Source organism: Apodemus sylvaticus, chromosome 9 (assembly GCF_947179515.1).
Source record: "Apodemus sylvaticus chromosome 9, mApoSyl1.1, whole genome shotgun sequence".
Lineage (NCBI taxonomy): Eukaryota > Metazoa > Chordata > Mammalia > Rodentia > Muridae > Apodemus > Apodemus sylvaticus.
The window spans coordinates 79093287-79118073 of NC_067480.1; the positions used below are offsets into that span (position 1 = coordinate 79093287).

Below are 24787 nucleotides of genomic sequence, written 5' to 3' on the forward strand. Positions count from 1 at the left end.
CAAGGGAAGATTAGAGCCACTCAGAGGCGCTGCCAGCTCTCTTCCTCACAGACTGTGTGTTAGCAGCGTTGGTCCTAGGCCTCCAGAGGGGAGAGAACAGGGCTCCAAAGTCCTTCTCCATTGTACTTTCAGTCACCTTCCTTGGAGAAAGTGTGTCGTCCATTGTCTGAGGCCATCTCAGCTGTAGGAAGTTGTTCCTCCATGGGGACCGTAGCCTTGTGACTGCATGCTCACTGCCCTGGGAGCTCAGCCCTCAGCTCCTGGTCTCTACCTCTTGGGCATCTGACTTGGGAGACCCAAGTCTGTTTCTAGAGATGCTAGCATATTCCACAGACAGAAGCGGGTCAGGAGAGGGCTTCAGGTAGGGCTGAGTGTTGCTGTAGATGGCGTCCTGAGGGCTCACGTGGTTTAGGTGGATGAGAGAGGCGTAGCAGATGCTCCCAGTGTCCTCGTTGGAGAGGACCTGCTGATTGAAGCTCTGAAAATCAAAGAAAACATGTTCGTTGAAAGAAGAGCTGGAGTGGTCAGTGGCCTGTGTGGAACCAGAACTGGGTGGAGGGACACCACCAGACAGAGTTTAAGATGTTGAACATGGGCTGGAGAGATCTCTGGGTGGCTAAACGCATTGGCTACTCTTGCTGCGGACCTGGGTTCAGTTCCCGGCATCCATATGGGAGTGTCTAGCTCCGGGAGGTTTGACTCCCTTTTCTTGGCACCTCAGGCACTGCAGACTCTTGGTGCACATACATACATGTGAGCAAAACACTCATACAGACAAAAGAAATAAATCTTTTCTTTAAAATGATCTGGGATGTGACGTTGGGCCTGTAGAGCCTCTGGGAAGGGGCGACTGGGAAAGCTGCCTTCCCTAACACTAAGCTAAGGAGCACTGGTCTCCCCAGGCTCCAGTTCCAAACTGCTATAAGGCCTCACTCCGGGTCCCTGAAAACAAAGACCACCTGTGGGTGGGTGGGGGCTAAGGAATCACTGATTTGCATATGGTAGGGTGGAGTTAGGGTCTTGTGGTACCTGTGAGTGGCACATTGAGCTACAACCCCAGCCTTGTGTTTTTGAGACTGGGTCTCATTAAGTTGCCCACCCTGGCTTGAAATTGGAGAGCACCCTGACTCAGTCTCATAAAGGTTGGATTACCAGCATTTCCTGTGAACACACCCTCCCACACTCGCCCCTGGATACACATTCGCATGTACTCCAAGGTGAACACGGAATGAGACTATGTGTTCGGAGTCCAGGCGTGTTTGCTGCTCCGATTACTCTTCAAGAACCATTTTAATGAGTTCTCTAGGGGAATCATATGCACATTCAAGCTTGACTAGGGCTGAGTTAGACTGGGACTTGTTGGGTGTGCGTTTCATGGTGGTTCTAGCATTACACAGACAGCTGGGTTAACCTTGGAGCCTCCTAATTCTGTGGATTTCACATCTGTAGGCGAGATAGAGTTACCCAGACCACCTAGTTCTCAGGGGACCTAGAGAACCATGGTTCCTCGTGTGCTTTCCTGAGCTGATGGGGCCAATGGCAGCCACTCTGTAGTCTGACTGCAGATCTAAGACACAGGAAACGCTGTGTGGTAGCCAACAGCTCTACCAATCTCTCTCCTCTCTCTGTCTCTTTCTAGGATCTCTGTCTTTCTATGTCTCTCTGTCTCTCTCATTCCAGTCTCTCACTGTGTCTCTCTGTCTCTTTCTCTGTCTCTCTCTCATCTCTGTCTCTCTCTGTGTCTTTCTCTTTCATCTCTCTCATCTCTGTCTTTTTCTGTCTCTGTCTCTCCTCTCTCTCCTTTCTCCCTTCCCCCCCTCTCGTTTGAGTTCTGGGAACACGAGAAGAAACACATAAAAAGGAAGCACATACACAGGTCACGAGTACATGTGTCATGAGTCACAAATTCATGAGCTGTGTATCTCACCACATAGAGCAGAGAGAAACCCAATGCAGGCTGGAATTCACAAGACAGATGTGCACCAGAAAGCCAGGGTCCCCTAAGCCCTGGGGAAGAATCATTTTTACTTACAGTGGTCTCCTCCTTCTGGCCTGAAAAGTCTTCATAGATAGGTTGACACTTATCCTGAACTGTGAGGAAACCAGCAAGGTTAGTGAAAGGACTTCCCATGTACCAACTTACCCCTTCCCATGGCAACCATAGGCTGGGCAAAGGGACCCCAAAGGAAGACAGCCAAGTGCCTGGCCCAAGGACAGATTCTGTCTAAGGAACTCCCAAGACCTGGCACTGAGTAGCGTCCAGGGACTCTAAGAAGCCAGAGAGCCTGGCCACCGGTGTTTAATCTGTACAATCCCGCTCAACTTTCTGATCAGTTTCAGGGCACTCCTTGTAGACTCCAGATTTAAACATCAGATTTAACTGTAATCTGTTCATCTGTGGGCTTACAGGAAGTAAGAGGTTGGATTTCAGGATTCTTGTGTCCTGGGGCCTCAGTGTGATGCACAGCATTCCCTGTGAACACACCCTCCCACACTCGATTTTGGATACACACTCGAATGCACTCCGAGAGGCACACTGAGTGAGACTATGTGTTCAGAGTCCAGCGCTTTGCTGTTCCCAGTTTGTCTTCTAAGAAAAGTCAACAGCAACCCACTAAACTGATTGCATAACATTTAGAAAGTATGCACATAGAATTTCAAAATTTTCTCCTCACTAAGGATTTTTCTTTTTTGAGCTTGAAAAGAATAATGTTCACAAGCTCCAGGAGTTCTGATCCGCTCACACATTTTAATCTTGTTGTCTGCAGAACTATCTGACAAGAGTAGTTACAAGTTTCAAACTTGGCAAAAACATAGAGTATGACCTACTGACCTACTGACCTACTACTCTTACTCATGATCCTCATGCTGTACATTATGCCCTTTGAGCCATTCATTGTATATATTTGCTACCTTGTATTTTTGACCTACATACTTCTCTGTACTTTCTTCATATTGAGAAAAACAAAATTTAAAGATGATAGCAACATGCATTTCAATATCATTAACCAGAAAGTTCTTCATATGAACTTATTAACAAGTTGCTAATCATAAAGTTGAAAAAAGTGGGGACTGGAGAGCTGGAGCAGTAGTTAAGAGTGCTTATTGTTCTTCAAGATAATCCAGGTTCGATTCTCAACACTCACGAGGTGGCTCACAACTCTCTGTAACTCTTGTTTCAGGGGATCTGATAAGCACCAAGCACACACGTGAAATATGTGCAAGCCAAACCTCCATACCCACAAAAATAAAACAATAAAAAATTAAGATGGGAAAAGCATATGAGCCAAAATCCTAGCACACCTTGTCATAAGCAAATGGATGGGGAGTTGAGGTGCCTGTGGTAACCTGACCTGAAGGCTGAGTGGGACTGGTATGTTATCATCCCCATGCTGCCCTCACCCCCTGACCCCTGGCCTGCCACCTTGTAATGGGCAAGGAAGCTGCTTGTACACCTTGCCTTTCAGGTCAGTTTCCTTGTTGGCAAAACAAACAGGATGGGCTCACCGTTCTGGGCCTTCCCCCGAGCTTTCCTCAGGTACAGGAACACAAGGATGGTAAGTCCGAGCAGTAGCAGAATAGCCACAACCACCCCGGCAATGAGGACCTTCCACATCGGGTTATCCGGAGAGCTTTGGAACAAGGATTAGCCAGGTAAGGAGAGTCAGAGCCCAATGCACCTCCTGCCAAAAAACCCTTCCTTCCCCAGGGCTGTAGTTCCCACAGATTCTCCCTCAACCTGCTTCTTTTGAGGTCCCCTGCTTAGTTGGGCAAGGGACCACTTCCATACACAGTGGACCTGCCTCATAAGTCCTTCAGTCTCCAGATTAGGGTAAATCTGATAATGTCACAAGCCACTGTTTCTGTCACTTAGCTTCCTTAGGGACTCCGAACTTGCTTGCTCCAGCCTCCTTCTTTCAGGGGCCCCTGTCCTCATCCTGCAGCTTTACCTCAACTCTTCTCTGTGAGAAAGTCAGCTCTCAGGAGAGCCAGGGACCTGACAGCTCTGCCAGCTAAGTGCATTTCAATATGTCCTACTTTGGGTTTAAAGAAGGACCTGGAGGTAGACAACACCTTCCCCATCTGGTTGTCTTGTAGCAGCCACTAGGGAAGGGGTCTGAATGGCAAGGCCATAGAGAAAAAGGAGGTGTGTCCAAGGACAGCGCCGATCAACTCACTTCCAGGTTAATCTATTTAGGCAAGGAGTGGGTCTACAGGAGCGTAGGGCCCACTGTCTTCATGGAGGCTGAGTTCGGAGAGAAGTCAGTGGCAGAGGCCAAGGGCCCAGGGCCTGGAAGCCCGTCAGCAAGCAGAGAAAGATTCCAGGCCGTGAAGGGAAGAACAGCAGGTAGTGCCCATTCTCCAGACTCAACACAGCTTCCTGACCATAGCCCTGCTCACACTGAAGGACAAGACAGGTCTAGAAGAAGGGCAGAGGTGAAGACAGCAATGTAGTCACATGGCTCCTTACACAAGAGTAAGCAAGGTGGGATCCCTGTCATCCACACCCCAGTCCACCCTCACTGCACTCCAGAAGACAGTGGTACTGAATGGAGGATAGCTGTGTCCTTCAAGGCACATCTAGTGGTGTCTGGTGACATTTTTAATGGCCACATGTATGTTCAGAAAGACCCTTGTGCCATTGGCCATTCAAGGCCAGAGATACGGCTAAATATCTTAAAAGGTGCAGAACAGCCTCCTGTGACAACAAATTAGCCAGCTGCAAACAGCAAGAGCCTGGGCTAGAGGCACAGGCCCATCACTTCCCAGATACAGGAGGCTGGAGCGGGAGGACCGAAAGCTCAGGTCAAGTTTTGTGGTAGAGTGAATTAAAGGCCAGCTTGGGTTACTTAGTGAGATCTCAGCCTCAGAGTCAAAAGCAGAAAGATGAGAGTGCAGTGCAGCCATAAAACTCCTGCCCCAAAAACGGTGAGGTCTCAGGTTTAACCCGCATCATAGAAGATAAGTAGAAGATAGGTAGATAGACAGACAGACAGATGATAGATAGATAGATACATAGATACATAGATAGATAGATAGATAGATAATAGATAGATACATAGATAGATAGATAACAGATAGATAATGGATTGGATAATAGATAGATAATAAATAGATAATAGATAATAGATGATAGAGATAAAGCGAGCAAGACAGACAAATGTGAAAATATTATTGTGACTTCATTTCATAGATGAGAAAACTGAGTCTATATAAAATGATCAGAAGTGATCATCTGACTCCATCCATCCTGTGAGAGCTGACATCTACTGGAGTGACAGTTGGAGAACTATAGTTAGGAGAATGGGAGAACAGGGAACAGGCCAGGGAGCCTATAGTACCTGTCAGTGACAGGGCTGTGGGTAGAGGCCAGGGCTGTTGCCATCTGGGTGGTTGTGTGTGGGGCTGTAGCTGTAGCTGTAGTTGGAGCTGGAGCTGGAGCTGTCGTTGTCGCAGTAAGAGACCACAGTGAGTACGGCATCTGTCTTTTCACCTCCCCACCCCCCACTCTCCAGCTCTGGAAGAGAAGGAACACATTCATGACCCTGGAGCCCACAAACAAGGATTCAGAGTAGCACTGTCCACTCTCCCTGCACAGAAAGGCAATGCTGTGTTGTGAATGGGGCAGGAGTTACCCCCAAGAGAAAGCACAGTACATGTTACTTCAAATGAGACCTCAGGGCCTCTTCTGTTTCCTGTGTTCTTTCATCTTAGGATTTTTAGTATTTTTAGTTACATGTATGTGGCAGCTGTGATATGTGCAGATGAGTGCAGTCCCCATGGAGACCAGATGCCTGGAGCTAGAATTACAGGCTGCAGTGCCCTACCTGACAAGGATCCTGGGAACCAAACTCAGGTCCTCTGTCAGAGCAGCAAGTATCCTTAGCAAGCATCCTTAACCACTGACCCATCTGACCAGCCCCCGGACACCCCCCAGCCCCCCACCCCGTTGTTCTTTTGCAAAATGTGTCTTTATATACATGTGCCTGCATGTTTGTGTGTGTGCAGGTGCACATGTGTGCGTGTGTATGCGTGCCTGTGGAAGCTAAAGGATGATTTTAGCTGTCTTGACTCAGGTGTAATCCACTTTATTATTTTTTTTAATTATTTTTGAGACCAGGTTTCTCACAAGCCTGGACCTTGCCAGTGAGCCTCAGGGATCATCCTGCGCTGGGATTACACGCTTGAGCCTCCATGACCAGCCTTTTCTTTAATATGCCTTTGGGGGAACTGAGCTAGTGTCCTCAGACTTGTGCAGTTTCTCAGATACTTGCTGCATTACTGTCAACAAGATAATCTTTCACAGCTGTGCTGAGAGGCTTGCCTCCCTGATCCTTCTAGTTTCCGACACTTTGACAACTAAAATCCATCACTGCACGTGGCGAGCATTTTCTTTCTGGATCATCTCCCCAGTCCTGTGTCTATCATGTTTGAACATGTAGAAAGGGCAACACCTACTGCCTCCTCTACATGAGATGTGCCTGGGCCAAACTTTCAGAAAAACAGCTTTCAGGCACCTAAGCTCGGGGCATGCGCTGACTCCGCAGCGAAAGCCCTGCACTGGGGCTGTGAACATATAAACATCAAGCTCGAATGCAGAAAGCCTTGAGCCACTGCAGTCTTCAGCATGACATACACGGGAGACTCAAGATCAGCAGCAGTAGCCTCTGGACCGCTCTCAGAGCGCTCGAAGGCTCTCACTTGTCAAGGGCAGAAGCTGAAAGAGAACTCACATCTCCCAGTCTCCCCGACTAAGCCTCAAGTCATCCTCACTTTGTCTCCTCTGGGTCCACATCTCTCAGTGCCCCTCCCACTGGCTATGAGATCTCTCCACGACCCCGAGAGAAGGTTGCTGATGGGATTACAGGCAAGGGATGTTCAGGAACGGAAGGTTGTGAATGCTTGAAGGAGCTTTAAGATCCATCCAAAGAAACAGATTTCTGCTAGCAGCAATGCAGCAGAAGTATGCAGAGACACCACTAAGAACCAGCCAGCAAGCCTGGGGTCTCAGCTGGGCCCTGGCTTTAACCAGCTGGTGGCCTTGGGGGAGGGGCCATTCTTCTCTGCTCCAGTTTTCAGCTACTAGAGCAGTGGTTTTCAACCTTCCTTAATGCTGTGACACTGAGTTCCTCATGCTGAGGTGACCCCTAATCACAAAATTATTTTGTTGCTACTCTGTAAGTGTAATTTTGCTACTATGATGAATCATAATATAAATATCTGATATGAGACCCCTGTAGGGCTCTCGACCCACAGGTTGAAAACCTCTCTACTAGAGGAAGCAGTTTCTTGAGTCCTCTCCAACTCTGGATTCTTGTGACTCAGGAAGGCTGAGAGCCACATAGAAGGGAGAAGCTCACCTGCTGACACCTCCAGGCGGAGAGTCCTGAGAATAATGACTTTGCCGAAATTTCCAAGGATCCCACAGTAATAGGTCCCTGAGTCACGCATCTTGAGCTCAGTCATGGTGACAGTGAAGAAGCTGAACCAAGGAGATTGCTGGATGGAGAATCTTAGCTTCTCGGCACCTGTGTGGTCACGCCGCACTGGGGGTTGACAAAACTTTTCTGATACTTTCTTACACCAGATCTTCTCACTGGAGATGTAGCTGGGATCATATGAGCAGTCCACAGAAACAGTCTTGCCTTCCAGTGTTCGAAGTATCTCTGGGTCCTGTGCCCAGGAGCCTGGGAAGACACACTTTAAGTCAGAGAGCCCGTCCCCTGCAGCAGCAGGAGGAAATGGGTTCACTTCTCAGGGAGAGACCCTCTTTGTGTCCATGCTCAGAATTTGCTTTCAGCCAGCAGCTGGTCACAGGCCCCCATGTATTCTGCTTTCCCAAGCACAGAGCCCCATTGTGTACACCTCCTGCCCCCTGCCCTCTCCTCAGCCTGACTCCTCCCTCTGTCCTTGTCCCCCATCCTCACCTGAGGCCAGGAGCAGCAGCAGCCCTGGGTAGAGCAGGTATGTGGCCTCCCAGGCCATCAGTCAGTCCTCCTGAGCTGGGATGGGGAGCAAGAAAGGAGGGGTGCTCTGAAGAGAGGAGAGCAGTCCTGGGCAGGACTCAGGAGACACCACAGCCAGTCCTGCAGGAACTGCTGAGGAAGGCAGAGACCTCTGTGGACAAGAGGCCAGGCCTGTGTGGTCCTGTGGATCCTCCAGCTACAGGCTGTGAGTCTAGGCCCTGCACTGAACTAGGTAAAGGCTCTCAGAGACTGATCTCTTGCCTCCTAAGGTCAGGGCTGAGGTCTGAGAAAGTCCCAGAGGAAAGTGAAGTAAGAGAATGCTCATTTCTCCTCCCCCTATCCTACCACTTCCTCTTTGGCTTAAAGCCTCTGTTCTCCACCCAAGATGTACTGATTGAAGGTAGGTGACAGAATTAGAGGGTCTTTGAAGACCTGGCTAGAACTCCAAGCCCAGCTCACCCTCTGGTCAGACCCTTCCCACCAGCGCACCTGTCCCATGTGGAGGAGAAGCCATGAGAGGAAAGGAGATGGACATTATTCTCAGGAACAGAAGAGCAGGGGGGGGGGGGAGCAGGCAGGAGCCTGGTCGGGGTGGGGGATGGGAAATCTGGGCATGAAGGAAGACTTCAGAATGAGGGAAGGGAAACGGGAGCCCCAGTGCCGTGTTACCCACACACACCCAGCTTCCCAATGTACCACACTCACTGCTGAGAATTTGATGTATTCATCAAACACATTATTAAAATAGCTGTCACAGGACAGCAAGATGCTTCAGCAGGTAAGGACACTTGCTGCCAAGACTGAGAACCTGAGTTTGAGAACCATGACCCACAGGCTGGAAGGGGAGACCCCAGTTCCCAACAGTTGTGCACTCAATTCCACATAGGGAAAAATGTGAAGTAAGTAAATCTACCTTTCATTCCATGAGCTATGAAATATCAATAGCTACAGGCCGTTCGCAGTTATCAGATAGGTAAGGAGAAAACCAGGCATGATGGTGCCTGACTATCACCCTAGAACTTGGGAGGCAGAGGCAGGAGGATGGGGAAGGTCAAGTTTAACCTTGGCTACAGAGCAAGTTCAGTCAGGGCTACAGGAGGCCCTGTCTCACAATAAACAAATAAATAAAAATAAAATTTAAAAACTGACCTGTAACAATGGGGATCCCTTTAAAAGGCAATGCAGTGTTTCAGGTAGGATGCCAGGGAGTGAAGCCTGATCCAGATTGGCACAGGACCTGTGAGAGGCTCTGGGGAAGAATGGGAGAGAGGAGTGGGCAGTGGCACAGGCACTAAGGAAGCTCAGGGCACCCTGAGGAGGCCTGAGAGGTGGGAAAGACTTTGGTCAAGTTGGCAAAGGGATGCCAAGCCTTTAGATACCTGTCAATTAGCAAGTCAGGTGTCTGGGGGGAAGTTGGGCATTGGCAAGGTGACATTCTGCAGCTGAAGGGCTAACTAGGTGACTCCTCACCACTCCTGGCATGAAGCAGGAAGTCTGAGGATGCTGAGGGCAGATCTGGCAGCATCCTTCCCAGTCAGCAGAGCAAGGCATGCATTCTGCAGCCACTGTGTAAACTCTATGGGAGAGTGCACAGCTGTGGCCACAGGGTCACTTCACCTGCTGCTTGTACACAAACGACCAGCCCCGTGCAGTGTGTTCAGTCCTACAGCCTTTAGCTAGGAGAGGGTTGCCTCTCCAAGGCAGGCAGCATCCCTGGCCTGTCTGGAACCCTTGCTGGTTATCCCCCTCCCAGACCTAACTCTACATTGCTTCTGGCTCTGCTGGAGCTCAAGAAAGAAAGGCAAGAGGGAGGGGACTGGCTGGGGTTTGAGAACGAGAAGCCATGCAGGCTGCAGGAGCTGAGGACATGGGTGACTACAGCACTCCTCTGCTTCTAGTGTCCCTACTGTGGGGTCCCACGTGGGGAGGGATTAGAGTGCAAGGCTCTCAGGCATTGCTGGTCCACACAACCCCACCCCCGTGTAAACACGTGTGAGGGGGAATCATGCTCACCCTCTCCTACCTTCTCTTTCCCTGAAGACCTCCACACACCCATCACCAGGGCCAGTCCCCGGGTCCCTCTGTCCACATAGCTCCTTTGGGGGCAGCCTTCCCAAGGTCCATGCTGTGCAGCTCTGCACCCACATCTCTATAACCTCCTCCAGGCATCACCCACCTCCTGACAACAGCCCATGCTCTGGGCTACATAGAGCAAACTCCTCCATGAAGCCTGACCATCCTGAGCTTGCAGCATCTCCAAGGCTCCTCTCCCTGCAGGACTCAAGCTTGTCCTGCCTCCTGCACCACAGCATCTGACCCTGTGTGAGGGTCTAATGTGTAAGCAACTGTTCTGTGCCTTCTCTTCCTCAGTCGCTGTCAGACTGAGGCCAGAGCTGGCTGACTTCCCTTCCCTGCCCCCTCTCTCTCTAGATGTGCTGTGCTCACGCAACTGACATGCACACGCCCTTCCCCTAGATGGTGGTATCCAGGGCTTCTCTCTGTGGTCCTGTCCAGAAGGAGACACAGTATCAGAGAGGGACAGTGACTCAGTGGAGTCACCCTGACATGAAAGGCTGCATGGGGGATTCGAATTCAGGCCTTGATTTCAGTACCATTGCATGTTAACTATTTACAAGGAGACCGCACTGAAGAGACCGCTGTAATAGTTTGAGTGAGATGTTCCCCATAGTCTCAGGCATTTGAACACTTGGTACCCCTTTGAGAGTGCTGTTTGGGACAGTTTAGAAGGTGTGAAGGTTTAGAGCCTTGCTGGAGGAAGTGTGTCATACAGGGTGGACTTTGAGAGCCTAAGTCCTTACCCTACTGTGTGTTCCCTCTCTCTCCTTCTTGCTTGTGGACCAAAATGTGAGCTCGCAGCTTCCTGCTCCAGCCTGCTGCATGCTGCCCTTCTTCTCTGTCAGTGGAGTCTCATCTCTTTAGGACCGTCAGTCCAAATAAATTCTTCCTTTTATAAGTTGCCTCGCTCATGGTATGGCCTGGACCAGAGGGCTTCTATGCAGGTTCCTGAATGTGTAGACCAGGAATGATACAAATAAAGAAGGTAGGAAAACTGGGATCAGGAGGTCTTGCCGAAGCTGATGACTTAAGCCAGACAAATTTATTAACAAGAACTGCAGTTTTTATATGGGTCACAGAGGAGAAATAAGACAGAGTCAGCAGAAAGCTGTCATACAATGGGATGATGCCAGCAGTAAGCTAATCAAACAATGTTGCACAGCACTAACACAGGATATCCTACTATCACAGTGGTGCGCCATGGCTTTGGGACTAATAACCACAGCTCCTTGCAGGGGAATGGGGAGGGGGAGAGGTGTTGGATTTTAGGGTCTGAAATCACAGCTTCCCCAAGGCCCTGGCCCCAGGCTACTACTGACTTTGCCAGGCATATTCCTGGTGTTAGATAAGGAACTACATTTCTTCTCAGTACACTGGAGCTTCAGAAAAAGCCTTGGATCAGCTGACTCCCAACAAATTATGGTGTTTTATGACAACAGCTGATAATCCAGCCATCACCACAGAGCCCCAGCATCCCTATGGTAAGGATAGAAGCAGGAGGAGAGGGGATCAAGAAGTTGACAGTTCCCTTTAATTGTCAATGTAACACAGCCTAGAGTCTCCTGAGGAGAGAGTCTCAAATTCAGGCCTGATCAAACTGGCCTGGGGACATGTCTCTGGGGAATCATCTTGGTTGTTGGTTGATTGGGAAGCTCCATCCACTGTGGGAGCCACCATTCCCTTGGAAAGTGGTCCTGAGATGTATGGGAAGCCAGCTAAGCATGGACTGCAAAGCAAGTCAGCAGACAGCATTCCTCCATGGTCTCTGTTCCAGTCCCTGCTTGAGCTCCTGTCCTGACTTCCTTCAGTGATGGAAGCATAAGCCAAGTGAACCCTTTCCTCCATAGGCTGCTTTTGGTCAGAATAGCTGTGTTTGTTATTGTTCTAAAAGATTTTTTTTTAAAAAAATTATGTGTATACCTGTGCACCTGCAATGGTTTATATGTGTATGTCTGTGCACCTGCAATGGTTTATATGTGTATGTGTGTGCACCTGCAATGGTTTATATGTATATACATATGCACCTGTAATGATTTATAAGCACCGTGTGTATGCAGTGTCTGAGGCAGCCAGAAAGGGGCATCATATGCCCTGGAACTGGAGTTACAGGATGAGCTCCCAATGTGGGTGCTGGAAACTGAACCTGGGTCCTGGCAGGAGCCTTGAACATGCTAAGCGTGAGCCATCTTTGCAGCCTCTGGTTAGAGAGTTAGTCAGGGCTGCAGGAGGAACACTCAAACCCCACTCAGTTCCTATTGAGCAACAGGACAGGAAAGAACTCCAGGGAAGTGTCACAGGACGCTTGCAGGTCACAGTGTTTATGTCATCCATTGCGTCCCCAGCCAATCTTTAGAGGCAAGAATTATTGTCCTCTTTCATAGGAGAGAAAACCAAAGCTCAGTCAGGGTTAGTGGCTTGGTCAGGGTCACACAGGGACAGTGGCCTCACTGGTCCTTATGCCTGACCTCTCCATCACAAAACATGGAAACAATAAAGCAACAATGGAGGTTCAGGGCTAGTATGGGTTTGGGATTATTAGAGGCAGTGTGAGTCAATCCTTCCTAGTTATCTGCTAGGGTAGTGGTTCTATATGGATGCTTGCTAGCCAGAGGTGTGTGTGTGTGTGTGTGTGTATCTGTCCGTCCATCCTTCTAGAACTTGTTTTGTCAGTTTTCAGTCTGATCTTCCCTCTTCCACTCTCTTCTGGAAGCAGAGAGGAGATGCCTTCCCCCTTCTGTGCCTCGATTTTACAACTTTGGCCCTTCCTCTTGCCTCAAAGCCATCCTGGAGCACACACCAAGGCCCCAGCTGTGTCATCCACTTGACTGTGATGTTTACTGTCCCATCAGGATGTCTCTGCCTCAGGGTTGAGAGTGTAGATGTTGCACTTGGCCCCAGGGACCTTTCCATGCTCCATGGGCTAGTGGGTATCCCTGCTGGGGAGGCAGCTCAGCCCACAGCCCACAGCCCTGCTCTACTCGGGACCACTGATCTAGATAGTAGAGGACAGTCTGAGCTATTTGGACTTCTTCCCCTCCTCCTCTCTGTCCTCCTCTTCTGCTTCCTCTCCCTCTCCTTCTTCCCCTCCCCCTCACTGCTCCATGTGTGTATATGTGTGTGTATGTCCATGTGTCCAGGCGTCTTCCCATCTTTCTGTCCTAGAACCTGATTTGTCATTCTCCTGCCCTGCTCCTCTCTCTCCTGCTGTTTTAAGCAGGGCAGCTCCATTTGCTCTTTTCTCAGGAGCGGCCTTGCTTTGGTCCATGGCCAAGCCCGGTGTCTGGAGGAGGGTGTCCTCTAGATGAGGCTGCAGACCCCTCATGGTTGAGTCTCTGTGCTCAGTCTTCTCCATGAGCTCATCACTGTAGCCTGGGAGTGATGGGAGCAGGAAGAGGAGTGGGGAAAGCCAGGTTCAGCCTCTGCACTCCTCTTGGGAGAGGAAGGCCCTGTAGCTGAAGGCTGTCACTGTCCTGAAGGGGATGGCAGGCAGGAGACAAGTGGAAACATGTGACCTGTAGGCTCCCAGGACAGAAGGGACCAGCAGCCACAGACAGGGAACATCAGGAGACATGTGGCCTTCCTTCATCGGCTCTGGGACCTCCTGCTACCAACTCCTCTGTGGCCCAGGTCTTAGTCATTGCTCCCTCTCCTCCAGAACAGGACTCTAGAAACACTGGCTGCTTCCGGGGCTCCTGAGACCTGACTCTTGTCTCCAAACATATAGAGGTGTTTGAAGGGAACACGGGGAAGCTAAGGACACAATGACCCTGGGTGAAGGGAAGGCAGCTCTCCTGTCCTCCTGCCCCAAGGCCACTGCCTGGTCTTTGGTCCTCTTCTTGCCTTCTGAGCCCACTGGAAATGGATTCCCAGTTCACTGAGTTATCTTAGACCAAGCAGGCTTCCATGGTGTCTCCGGTCCTTCAGGAAGGTGTATCCATGGCTTAGCGTAGTTGCTGCCCAAGCTGTATCCTACAACACATAGGGAGATGTGAAGGGCCATGCCTGGCAGCTCTCAGTGCCCCCAATATACCTGGGTGACTCTGCCCCTCTCTGGATTCTGCTTGATCCCTTCATTCCTTAAGAGGCACGTAGGACCATCCATGCCTGGCCACAGTCCACAGATACCCAGATCTTGGCCCTGGGAGGCCAGGGGTAGCTGTACTCACTTCCCATGTGTCTCTTCTTCCAAAACCCATAGGCCACGACCAACACCACAGGTGCTGGAAGAAATGTCAACACCACCACCATCGCAGGTATGTAAGTCTCCTGGGACCTGAGGAGGCAGGACAGAAGGGAAGCGTTAGCATGGGGCTCTCCACCTTGGCAACAGCTTTCTTTGGCAGCATGAAGCACAGACCAGGAACACAGCCTCACAGTACACCCCTCTCGGTATACGACCTCTTTCTCTCCCCCTCTCCCTCTCTCCCTTTCTCCCTCTCTCTCCCTGTCTCTCTGTCTCTGTCTGTTTCTCTGTGTATCTCTCTCTCCGTTTTTCCCTCTTTCTCTCCCTCTCTGTCTATCTGTCTGTCTATCTGTCTGTCTGAGGACCAGATGTGGGAAGAGAAAGGAGACATCAGAGTCCCAGGCAGTGTGTCACTAGGCAGAGGGAGCAGGTCCACTTGATACTTCCCCTCCATTCATCAGTGAAGACAAGGACACTACAAAATGCCCCCGTGGGCCTGAAGAGATGAAGATGTTTGCCTCCACGGTGCCTGAGGAGTCCTCTTGCCCCCTTTGTCTTCTGTAGCAGAAGCATCCCTTTATGTGTCCCTAGGACCTGCACTCTCCTTTGTCACTGAGCCCTTTATGCTACCCCATACTGACAGAGAACAGGAGTTGGCATGTCACTGTCCCTTGGCCTGGAGTGGGCATCTGACAAGCGCTGCCCAGGGGACGATGTTCCTGTATGCACAGCAGAGGCTGCCTCGAGCACGGTTGGCCAGCCCTCTTTCACTCTGTGTCACCTCGGCCAGGCCCTCCCTCCTCCTCTGCATCCATTGCCCTGACCCTCATCCCCATGCTTTCCATCATAACCCCGCCCATCTCCCATAATCCTATTCAGCAGCGGGTCACACTGAGTCCCTAGGAGGAGCAACAGAGACGGTGAGAAGAGTGGCCTCTTTGTATCCGTTGGACTCTGAGTGCTGTGCTGAGGCCACACCTGATAAAATATCACATAACCTGTTGGGTATTAACTGGTGGCATGTCCCCGTGGTGGACAAGCTGCTACTCCGGTGTCCAGACGTGGTGGAGGTGGTCACTGGATCAGCGGAGAAGGGTCTTGCATTGCTAGGAGACACGGTTGCTGGCTGGGACTCTGTGCCCCTCTCGGGCTCTGTAATGGTGTCACTGGTATCGGTAAAACTGTAGTGTGTCACAGGGGTTGGCGCAGTGGTCCCTGAAGTCAAGGTGAGGAGTCCAGATGTGAACACAGTCATTTCAGATGTGAACACAGTCACATCAGATGTGAAAGGGGCGTGAGGGTCTGAAATACGGACTTGGCCGGTCGTGACAAGTTCATCCACGAGGGTGCTGGTGAATCCATCCTTGAGGGTGTTGGTAAGATGTGTGGGGGGAACGTTTCTCTCAGTTGTGAGGGCTGAGGGACCAGAGAGGAAGAAAGATTAGATTAAGCCAGAGGCTTGCATGCAAGGGACAGGATCCCTAGCCCCCTCAGGTGTTGGGACAATGGCAAGAGACTGACTCTCTGTGACTAGGCTTGGCTTCTGGCTGTTGGGCTTCCTTTGAGAGTGACACAAGGGGGCTGGCTTGATGACTCAGCGGTTAAGAACAGTGACTGCTCTTTAGGAGGTCATGAGTTCAAATCCCAGTAACTGTGAGCCTAAGCAAGGAGAAAGGCGGAGAAAAAAAAAGAAAAAAAGCTATCTCTCACACATATAAAGAAAGTGACACGAGGGAGGGGACATGTAAGGGAGGGAGACTTTGGAGCAATCTCTTCAGCCTCCCCCATCAGGCTGCCCCAGAGCACAGCTCTATCTTCCCAGCCCTTTCCCAGGCTTTTCTCAGAGAGATCCCTTTTCATATTACATGTGTGTGTGTGTGTGTGTTCATATGTGTGTGCATGTGCCACAGTGTATGTGTGGAGGTTAGAGGACACCTTGCTGAAGTCAGCTCTGTGGTTCCATCATATGGGTCTTGGGGATTGACCTCGGGTCACTGGGCTTGACGCAGGTGCTCTGACATACTGAGCCATCCTATGGCCCTTTTTTGAGTTTAAGAGATATTTCTACAATATGATGTTGTATAAAGGAAGCTGCCCCATGATTGTCAGATGGGAACTAGAACCGGGGACAGAGAGGGACCAAGAGTCCCAAATTCCAGAGGAAAACGCAAAAAGTTAGACACCTTCCTGGGGTGCACTAAGACACACAGGAACAGATCCTTCCCTTCAGGGGCTCATCCCAGTGCCAGAGGCAGCTGGGGGTCTGAACAGCATGTGGAAGCTGCCATCAACAGTTCTCGAGTCTCGATAGGAACATGAGAGATGGCTTCCAACTCCTCTACTGAGCACAGAAAAGACACGTTCCTGAAGCCATCCAACACTCTGCAGAGACGTCTGAGCCACTGCTCTGAGCAAGGGAAGCCCAAACACCAATTTGGTGAGGCAGGAGACAGAGGAAGAGGGCAACTTATGACTAAGACTCTCATGGCAAGGACACGAGAACCCTCCAAAGGGGTATTTTTGGGAGACACGAGTTTAGACATTCACATCATAGACTTTCAAAGCATTGGCAAAAAAGGACTCAGCTAGCAGAGGGGATTCCCACACCCTCTAGCTAAATTGCACCACTAATAATCTTCTCTCGTACCTGCTTAGCACACCAGTGTGGGAGAGGCATAGTCAAGAAAGAGATCAAGAGGAAACCATCCCCACCTCCAAAGAAAGAGGGGCTGGGCAGGAGAGCAGTTTCTTCCCCATGCAGTTGCCCCGGGCTACAAGGCCTGGCCGCTGTGGGTGGAGCACATACTGCTATTAGATCATAGTTGGCTGAGGCTTACAGGTTTATTTCCATTTTTTGTTTAGTCATTTGGGGGTGGGCACACACCTTCCTGGCTAGAGTATGAGGATCAAAGGAGAATTTTCCAGTCCCAGGGATCAAACTGGAATCACCAGGCTTGACATCAAGTATCCTTTCCCACTGACCCATCTCCCCACTGGCAGATTTTTCTTTTCTTGCAACTGAAAACATGTGCAAAGTCAAAATGTCCCCAAGATTATCCCTAAGAAGCAGAAAATAAAAACCTGGACGAGGGGCTCAGTCGGTGACGTGCTTACCATGCAAGCATGGATCCCCAGAGCCCAACATAGTGGCACATTGTACAGAGCCATATTGGGGCAGTCATGCACAAGGTCAGAGTTTGACTTTGGTCAAGGAGAATCCATGGCTTCGGGCAGGAATCTGCCATTAGGACATAATAGGGAAGTAGGTTAAAGTAGGAATTTTTATCCTTAGGTGGAGTGCTAAGAAATAGGGAAGTAGGTTAAAGTAGGAATTTTTATCCTTAGGTGGAGTGCTAAGAGTGTACTAGACTACGGTCAAGGTTAACTTCTCCCAGATAGCCAGGATCTGGCTCCACCTAGGGTGGAGTGCACGAAGTAAAGGTTAAGTTCATTGTTCCTCCAGGTCTAGGAATTCCTGAATTAAGCAGGTGACCCACCCAGCTGCCGGAGCAGTCAAGACAAGGACCTCCAAGAGAAGCTAGACAACTTCCACCGGAACTCAGCCTGGAGTCTGGGGGGGGGGGGGGGGAAGGGTTTGCCCAAACTGTTAAAAGGTCTGGCGCCATTAAAGTTTCCGGATTTGATCAGTGAATATTGTCTTAGCCATACTTCTTTTCGCCCCTTCCCTATTTATTCCTCAGCTTCTGTTCCAGAAACCCACTTCATAATAGCTGCAGGCAGCTATGGAACCCAACAGCACATGATAACAGTCCCCAAGCTGGGGAGACAGAGATAGGGCACACTCCCTGGAGGGCCACTGGCCAGTCTAACCTACTTGGCAAGTTCCAGGCTAGTGACAGACTCTGTCTCAAAGAAAATAAATAAATAAAAGAACGGGTGGCATCTGGGTATGACACTGAGCTTGTTTACGGATCTCCATATGCAGATGCACACACGTGCACATGCACACACACATACACAGGCTGACACATACATACAAACATGCACAGAAAAATAATAATAAGAGAAATGATGATTAAAAAGTCCATTTCATGATGGCATCGCATCCCCACAGGAACAGTCGGAGTCAGTTTCACCTGCTTGGGTTGACAACTAACTGGAGAGCAAAGAAATGAGACTCGGCCCACAACTGAGAGAGAAAGCTCTTGCTGGTTCAGACCAGGGAAGATGGCGATGCACTCAGGCGAGGAGCAGGCGCGGGCTGGCGGCTAATGTTATAACAACTGGTAGCTTTCCCCAGACTCTTGACGGCTCCACATCCTTTCCTGTCTTATAAATGTGGGGACCCCACATCTCCATTCCAACTCTTCTCCCTTATTTTTGTTCACAAGAAAGAGGTTTTTCTATCTCCTTGATTAGTGATGAGCAGTTTTACTGGAGCATGCTGAGAGAGACCTCCTCGCCATTTAGCCCATCCCCAGCCCTAAGCAGTGATCTTTGAATGCCCCTGACTGCCTTTATAAAGACACTTCCAAGTACACCCCAGTTCTGCCCTGTCACTAACACTTCAAGCCTGGGTCACCTCTCCCCCTGGGTTCTAGGAAGAACTTTCCCAGTGACCAAATGGCTCATGATTCCCCTCCTAAGGAGCTTGCTTTGGGGGTTTCCCCTATTCAATAAATGCTATCATCTCCTAGCAACTGATGGGTCAATATTCTCTTCCTATCTCCCACTTGAGCAAATACTGCACTTGCTCCAAAATATACAGAAAGCCTGAAAAAGAATAGACTTGAGTCCATCTATTACTGACACGCGTGCACACGTGTACACACACACACACACACACACCTCACTTGTTCAAGCCACTGCTGTTTCCAGTCAGGCATCCACCTAGGTCTCATTGCCTCTTCTCACACTCCCACCGTCCGTAAGCAGTGATTGTTGCCTTGCAAAGGGGCTGAAGGCATGGCTCAGTCGGTAAAGAACTTGCCTTGAAAGCATGAAGGCCTGGCACATTGGTGTGTGCTTTTAATCTGGGCATCGGTGAGCCAGCCTAGCCTACTTGGCTTGCTCCAGGCCAGAGACAGATCCTATCTCAAAAAACAGTGTGAACAGCTCTAAGGAATGCTACCTGAGTTTGGCCTCACCCATAAATCTGCACACACACACACACACACACACACACACACACACACACACACACGAGAGGGGAGACAGACAAAGAAAGATGTTACATGTTCTTTTCTTCCTGTTGCAGTTAGAATTAGACCCAGCTCCATATTATGGAATTTGGGACAACTCAACTCTCTATGCTTAAAGCCTAAATAAAAATGACACATTAGTCTGGTGTGGTGGTGCACGCCTTTAGCCCCAGCACTTGGGAGGCAGAGGAAGGTGGATCTCTGAGTTCAAGACCAGCCTGGTCTACAGAGTGAGTTCTAGAACAGCCAGACTACATAGTGAGACCCTGTCTCAAAACAAACACAAAGAAACCAATGCAGCCAATTACTCTAAAACTTACTGCTGTCCTTCTTATCTTCTAATCCTTTCCCCAACCCCCAGGCTGAGTGGACCAGTCACACCAGCTCTCCTTGTGCAGGCTTTGTCGTGTCTCACCCCAGGGCCCTTGCACAGGAGGCTCTCCCTGCGGTTGCTTGTCTAGGCCTGGGTGAGAGCGCTGTCACTGGGGCCCCGCTGAATGCTCGCTGGTCCTCTGATGCTCGCGCACTGCATCAGTCGCACTCCTGACTGAGTAACTCTGCAGCTCATCATCGTTTCCTAAGGATATCTACTGTGCTGGGCAACGATGGGTCTGGATTGGCGTGTTCCTGCCTGGCATCTCCCATAAGACAGGGCTGAGGCTGGGTTTGGTTGTTAATATATTCTCAAAGCCTGTATGTAACAGTGCCTGGCACACCCTTCAAGCTCCGTGAGCTTATGACATTCAGATAACTATAGAACCAAGTAGAGTCCAGAGTTCCAGTCCCGCTCTGCCCAATGGCTAGGTCAGGGGCACACAGAGCTTGTCCAAACCCTCTTTGTCTGTGAAACTGTGACAGGAGGAGGTACCCAGCAAAGAACCATTGTCACACTATCCCAGCCATCCAGGCTCTGTGCAGATCTGCTTACCTGGATATACTTCCAGCTGGAAACCCAGCAAGGGGTAGAAATTCCCAGCCGTGTTCCGCATACACCAATACCGCCCGGAGTCCTGCACTCTGAGAGCCTCCATGGTGATGCGGACCACCTTGGCCTTGGTATCATCCCGCATAGAGTAGCTGGGACCCCTCACCCAGCTCCGGATGAAGTTGTGGTCGCACTTCTTCTTCTTGACTTTGCACCAAGACTTGGCCTCAACGAAGTTCCGGCGGTTCTTGTAGGAGCACTGCACAGTCAGAGTCTCCCCTTCACGCCGCCATATTTTCCTGTATAGGTTCTCGTTGGAGGGACCTGGGGAGACAGGACTTGCTGACCGAGGTCGGCCGAGAAAGAAGGCATCTTGAAACTGAAAGCTAAGGATGAAACGAGAGGGGGATGCTACCCTGACTTTCCTGGAGCTCAGAGTGAGGCAAGAGAATCTTCACGGAGAAGCACAGCGTCCCTAACACCCAGAAGCTGGCTCCGAGTCTGACGGAGGAGGCCCCAGTCCAATGAGGCACACCCTAGCACAAGAGCTCCATCAGACATAGTCCTTGTTCCTCTGGATGTTTTCCGGGCTTCAGGGGGGCACTCAGGATTTCAGGTCAGACCCAGGCCCTGCCCTCAGGGAGACAGATGCAGACACAAACAGCTCATCAAGCTCTGGAACCAGAAAGCACAAACTACTGAGGCCACAAGAAGGTCCAATATCCGGAAAAATGATGAAGAATTATTTCTCTCAATAATAGTTTTTCCTCCTCTATTTCTCCTCCCTGGACACACTCTCCTTTTGTCTTGTTTGAGGTGGTGGGGAATCACCACACCTCTACGTCTCCTACCTCAAGCCTGTTAGGCTGGCACTATACCACTGAGCCACACCCCTGCCCCTTATTGAGCCACACCCCTGCCTCTATTAGATACCTTTTAAATAGCACTCTCCATGGTACTTAATTTTTAAATACCCTACTTTACACAAATTAAGTATGCCACACACACTTAAGCCCTACTGAAGAGCCAGCCAACAGATACAGTATTCACTGTTCATCCAACTCTCTGACATTGGGACTTGACTTTGACCAGGCAAAGTCATGACTGTGCCAGGATGCATGGGTCCTGCAGACCGCAGGCTGGACATGGATGGTAGAGTATCTGGTCTCTATACCTAGGAATGAGATGCGGCACAAGCCTGTAATATCATGAGGGAGAGTGAGGTAGGGGAATCCAGAGTTTAAGACTAACCTGGGATACACAGTGAGTTCAGGCTAGCCTGGAAACAAAAGTCATCATAATCTGTACCTGTAACACTGGGATTGGGCTGGGAGGGCAAGGAGATGGGCTGGGGTGCACACACACACACACACACACACACACACACACACACACAGAGAGAGAGAGAGAGAGAGAGAGAGAGAGAGAGAGAGAGAGAGAGAGGAGAGAATGAATATGAATGAATACATGAATGTGTTCTGTGCCCTTCATAATCCAGTCTGTTGAAGAAAGGGCAGAGCCAGTGGTTGGCAGGGCAATTCAGGAGACAGAGGGAGGGGGAGGGTACAGTCAAGATCCGGAAGCCCCACCATCTGCCCTTGTTTTCAACATGCTTGTCAATGTAGCTAAAGCTATGAGGTTTCTTTTTCCCTTGCCAAGTGAACAGAACAGAGCAGACCTCTTGAATTTACCCTCAGCTGAGCCCAGGGTTTCAAGAACCTTCTCCCTGAAGTGGCAGAGATGAGAGTCACCTGGAAGAAACCTCTTGGGGTCCTGGGTTCATTTGTGTCTTCATTTTCTGTCAGTTGGAAAAGGGTGGGTTTGCCAACCCTCACCCTAGCCAGAACAGAACAGGAAGTGGTAAGCGGTTGCCTTGACAGGCCGAAACCAGTGAGCCCCTTGCGGAGCAGCCTCAGGTTGGGAAGGGCCTTTGAGGATTGGTTCCCTTCCAGTCAGAGCGGAGGGACCGGATGTGGCATCAGCATTCCGAGAAAAACGAAATTTAAAGTGTGCAGACTTGATACAAGAACTCATACCCACAGCAGTCAGGCAAAGGCCAAACAGAGGTCATTTCTGTGAGGAAATGAAATGCTCCTTCTCCGCAACAAGAAAACCCATTAGATAAAGGCCAATATACAGGATACGGCTACATCTTAGCCTGGCTAAGCTCTGCCTGGGGCCAGATATTAGCAGGGGACATTCACACCAGTCTCTGGTAAAGACCCATGGGTCAGCCCAACCTCCTTCCCCAACCCACAAAACATTAAGATAGAGAGCAAGAAAAGGCAGTGCGGGACAGACAGGGGGAAGTGGTCTTTCTCTTCTACCAACCCGTCTCTCACCTGAGACACAGCCCTGTAGCCACAGTAGCAGCAGCAGCAACAGCAGGAACTGAAGAGGCCATGGCTCCATCCAGATGCAAAGTCAGTTGGTAAAGTGTAGGACCCTCACTGATCCAGTCATGCCATCTGACCTACCAGGGCTGGATGGTCAGACTCTAAAAAATACAGTCGCCTATTTGGGGAAGTGAGCCCGTGTGGCACACAATGCCCCAGTGGAGCCTATCACAATTGTGGGGGAGAAAGTGAGGGCGGGAGCTGTCTGTTTCCGCCCTCTTCCTCAGAACTTGAGGCAGGTGTGGCTGCTCCACCCTGTCTTGGGGGCCCCTGGGCCAGAGAAAACTCCAGAACCCCACAACTTCTGTGATTCTCTACAGAAAACCTGATCCATCTGAAGTGTCTCCTTATTCAAAGTAGCTGGTCCACTCAGGGAACTGGAGGAGAGGCTTCTGGAACATTCTGTAGAGACTTTATGGGATCTTCTAGGTTCTGAGATTCAAGAGCAGGTGCTCTCTGGCAGGCCTGGACACTCCTTCACAAGGAAGGTCTTTAGTCAGGTAAAATGGATTCCTTCAGTCACCCTGACCTCCTCTGTCCAGGCTGGTCTGTCACATCAGTCACTCCTGCTCACAGTTGCAAATAACCTCTCATGGACTCACGTGCCAGCTTATTTTTGTCATGGGGAAAAACAGATGTAATTTTAACACACACACACACACACACACACAGGACTTCTCCCTCTCCCTCTCTGTGTGTTGCCCTGTCCCTGTCCCTCCTGGTTCTAACTCACCCAGCAATTCTCTCTAGCCTTCCACTGCTTCAAGGCTCCCAGGCTTCTGGAAGTACAGCAAGCCTTCCCCTCCCCCACCTCCTGTCGAATTTCCCCACCCTCAGAGCCCCTCCCTCCCCTTGTTCTGCAGGCTTAGGCAGCGTTGGAGCACACAGTCCTGTCTCTTCAACTTCCTCCCCTCAGCCATATCTCTCTTCTACAGCCACCCAGCTCGAGCTGAATGACCCAGCATTTAGCCCAAGACTCCACCCACCCCTCCCTCCAAAGAATCAAAAGACTCTACTGACGTCCAAGAGCTGTGCAACCTGCTTTTGTGGGTTATGGAGGTTCTGGGGACCCTGTGATTATACGGGATTCTTCTATTTGTTTAGGACAGCGAACAAAAAGTCCCTCCATTTGCACAGCCGCAGTCTTAACGCGAACTTGAACGCCCAAATCCCAGTCCAAAGGAATTGTAGCTTTGCTCTCTTCAAATGTCTTACACTTTAAACGCATTCATTCATGCCTGCATTAGTTCTTACAGCTTGCTTGCTCCCATGGCCCTGGACGCTATGGGGAAAGGATGAAAGGGTTCTGATGTGACAGTCAAAGGGACACCGGGACACATTATCTTTTGGGTGGAGAGAAATGTATTTAATGCTGTGAACAGAAGTTCCTGGAAAGATCTGCACCTGATGTTGAACCTTCCACGAGGCTGACTGACTGACTGGATGTCAGTTGACACATTCAGGACTCTGTTTTCTGGTTGTGAATCACATGCTGCTCCGAGCTGCCCCCACCTTGGCTGCCCAGCCGAGATGAATTGTAGCCTAAATTGCACTTCCCAAACCAATGGAGTCCCCTGGCAAGATGGCTCAGCAGGTAAAGGAGCTTGTGGATAAGCCAAAGAACCTGGGTTCCATCCACAGAGTCCCAGTGTTTGGTTTCAGACCCCGGGAACAAACAGCTGAGGTGCCTATAAATACTGAAGCAGATCTGGCCTCCAGGTTCTCCCAGCATCCCTCAGTCCCTCTCTGGCATACCCCCACCCACTACTTAGATCTATCAGCCCAGGGACTGGGCTGCCCCTACCCGACAGACACTTCCCTATATAAGACAGACTTTTTAGTCTCTTTTCTGCCCCCTTTTCTCCTCTCCTCTCTGTGAGGGCTCTTTCTCTTCCCTGTCCCCTCATCTCTCCCCCCCCCCAATGGCTACTTCCCTCGCCTTTTTCCTTGAGACCAATGGACTCTCCAGCCCAAGAGCAGCTTCCCAATAAACCTGCTTTTATACACTCTAATTTGGCTTGAATTGATTTGTTTCACCAGTGGAGAAATAACTTACCACATATGATGGAAGGAAAGAA

At 50.2% G+C, this 24787-nt stretch overlaps 2 protein-coding genes across 2 annotated transcripts; both read right to left on the reverse strand.

Annotated features, from left to right (window-relative positions):
• Window positions 1–230: 230 nt before the first annotated feature.
• Window positions 231–8446, reverse strand: LOC127691947 (CMRF35-like molecule 7). The gene is given in 7 exon segments (XM_052191852.1): window positions 231–280; window positions 283–478; window positions 2033–2091; window positions 3508–3632; window positions 5343–5406; window positions 7362–7688; window positions 7929–8446. Coding segments are annotated over 7 exon segments (879 nt in total). The 5' UTR covers window positions 7987–8446.
• Window positions 8447–11043: 2597 nt separating this feature from the next.
• On the reverse strand, window positions 11044–23479 carry Treml2 (triggering receptor expressed on myeloid cells like 2). Its single transcript, XM_052192691.1, has 5 exons — window positions 22656–23479; window positions 20317–20637; window positions 15225–15642; window positions 14210–14316; window positions 11044–14012 (listed from the first exon to the last, which is right to left on the reverse strand). The coding sequence occupies exons 1-5, from the start codon at window positions 22723–22725 to the stop codon at window positions 13915–13917; spliced, it is 1014 nt and encodes a 337-aa protein (XP_052048651.1). The 5' UTR covers window positions 22726–23479; the 3' UTR covers window positions 11044–13914.
• Window positions 23480–24787: the final 1308 nt, after the last annotated feature.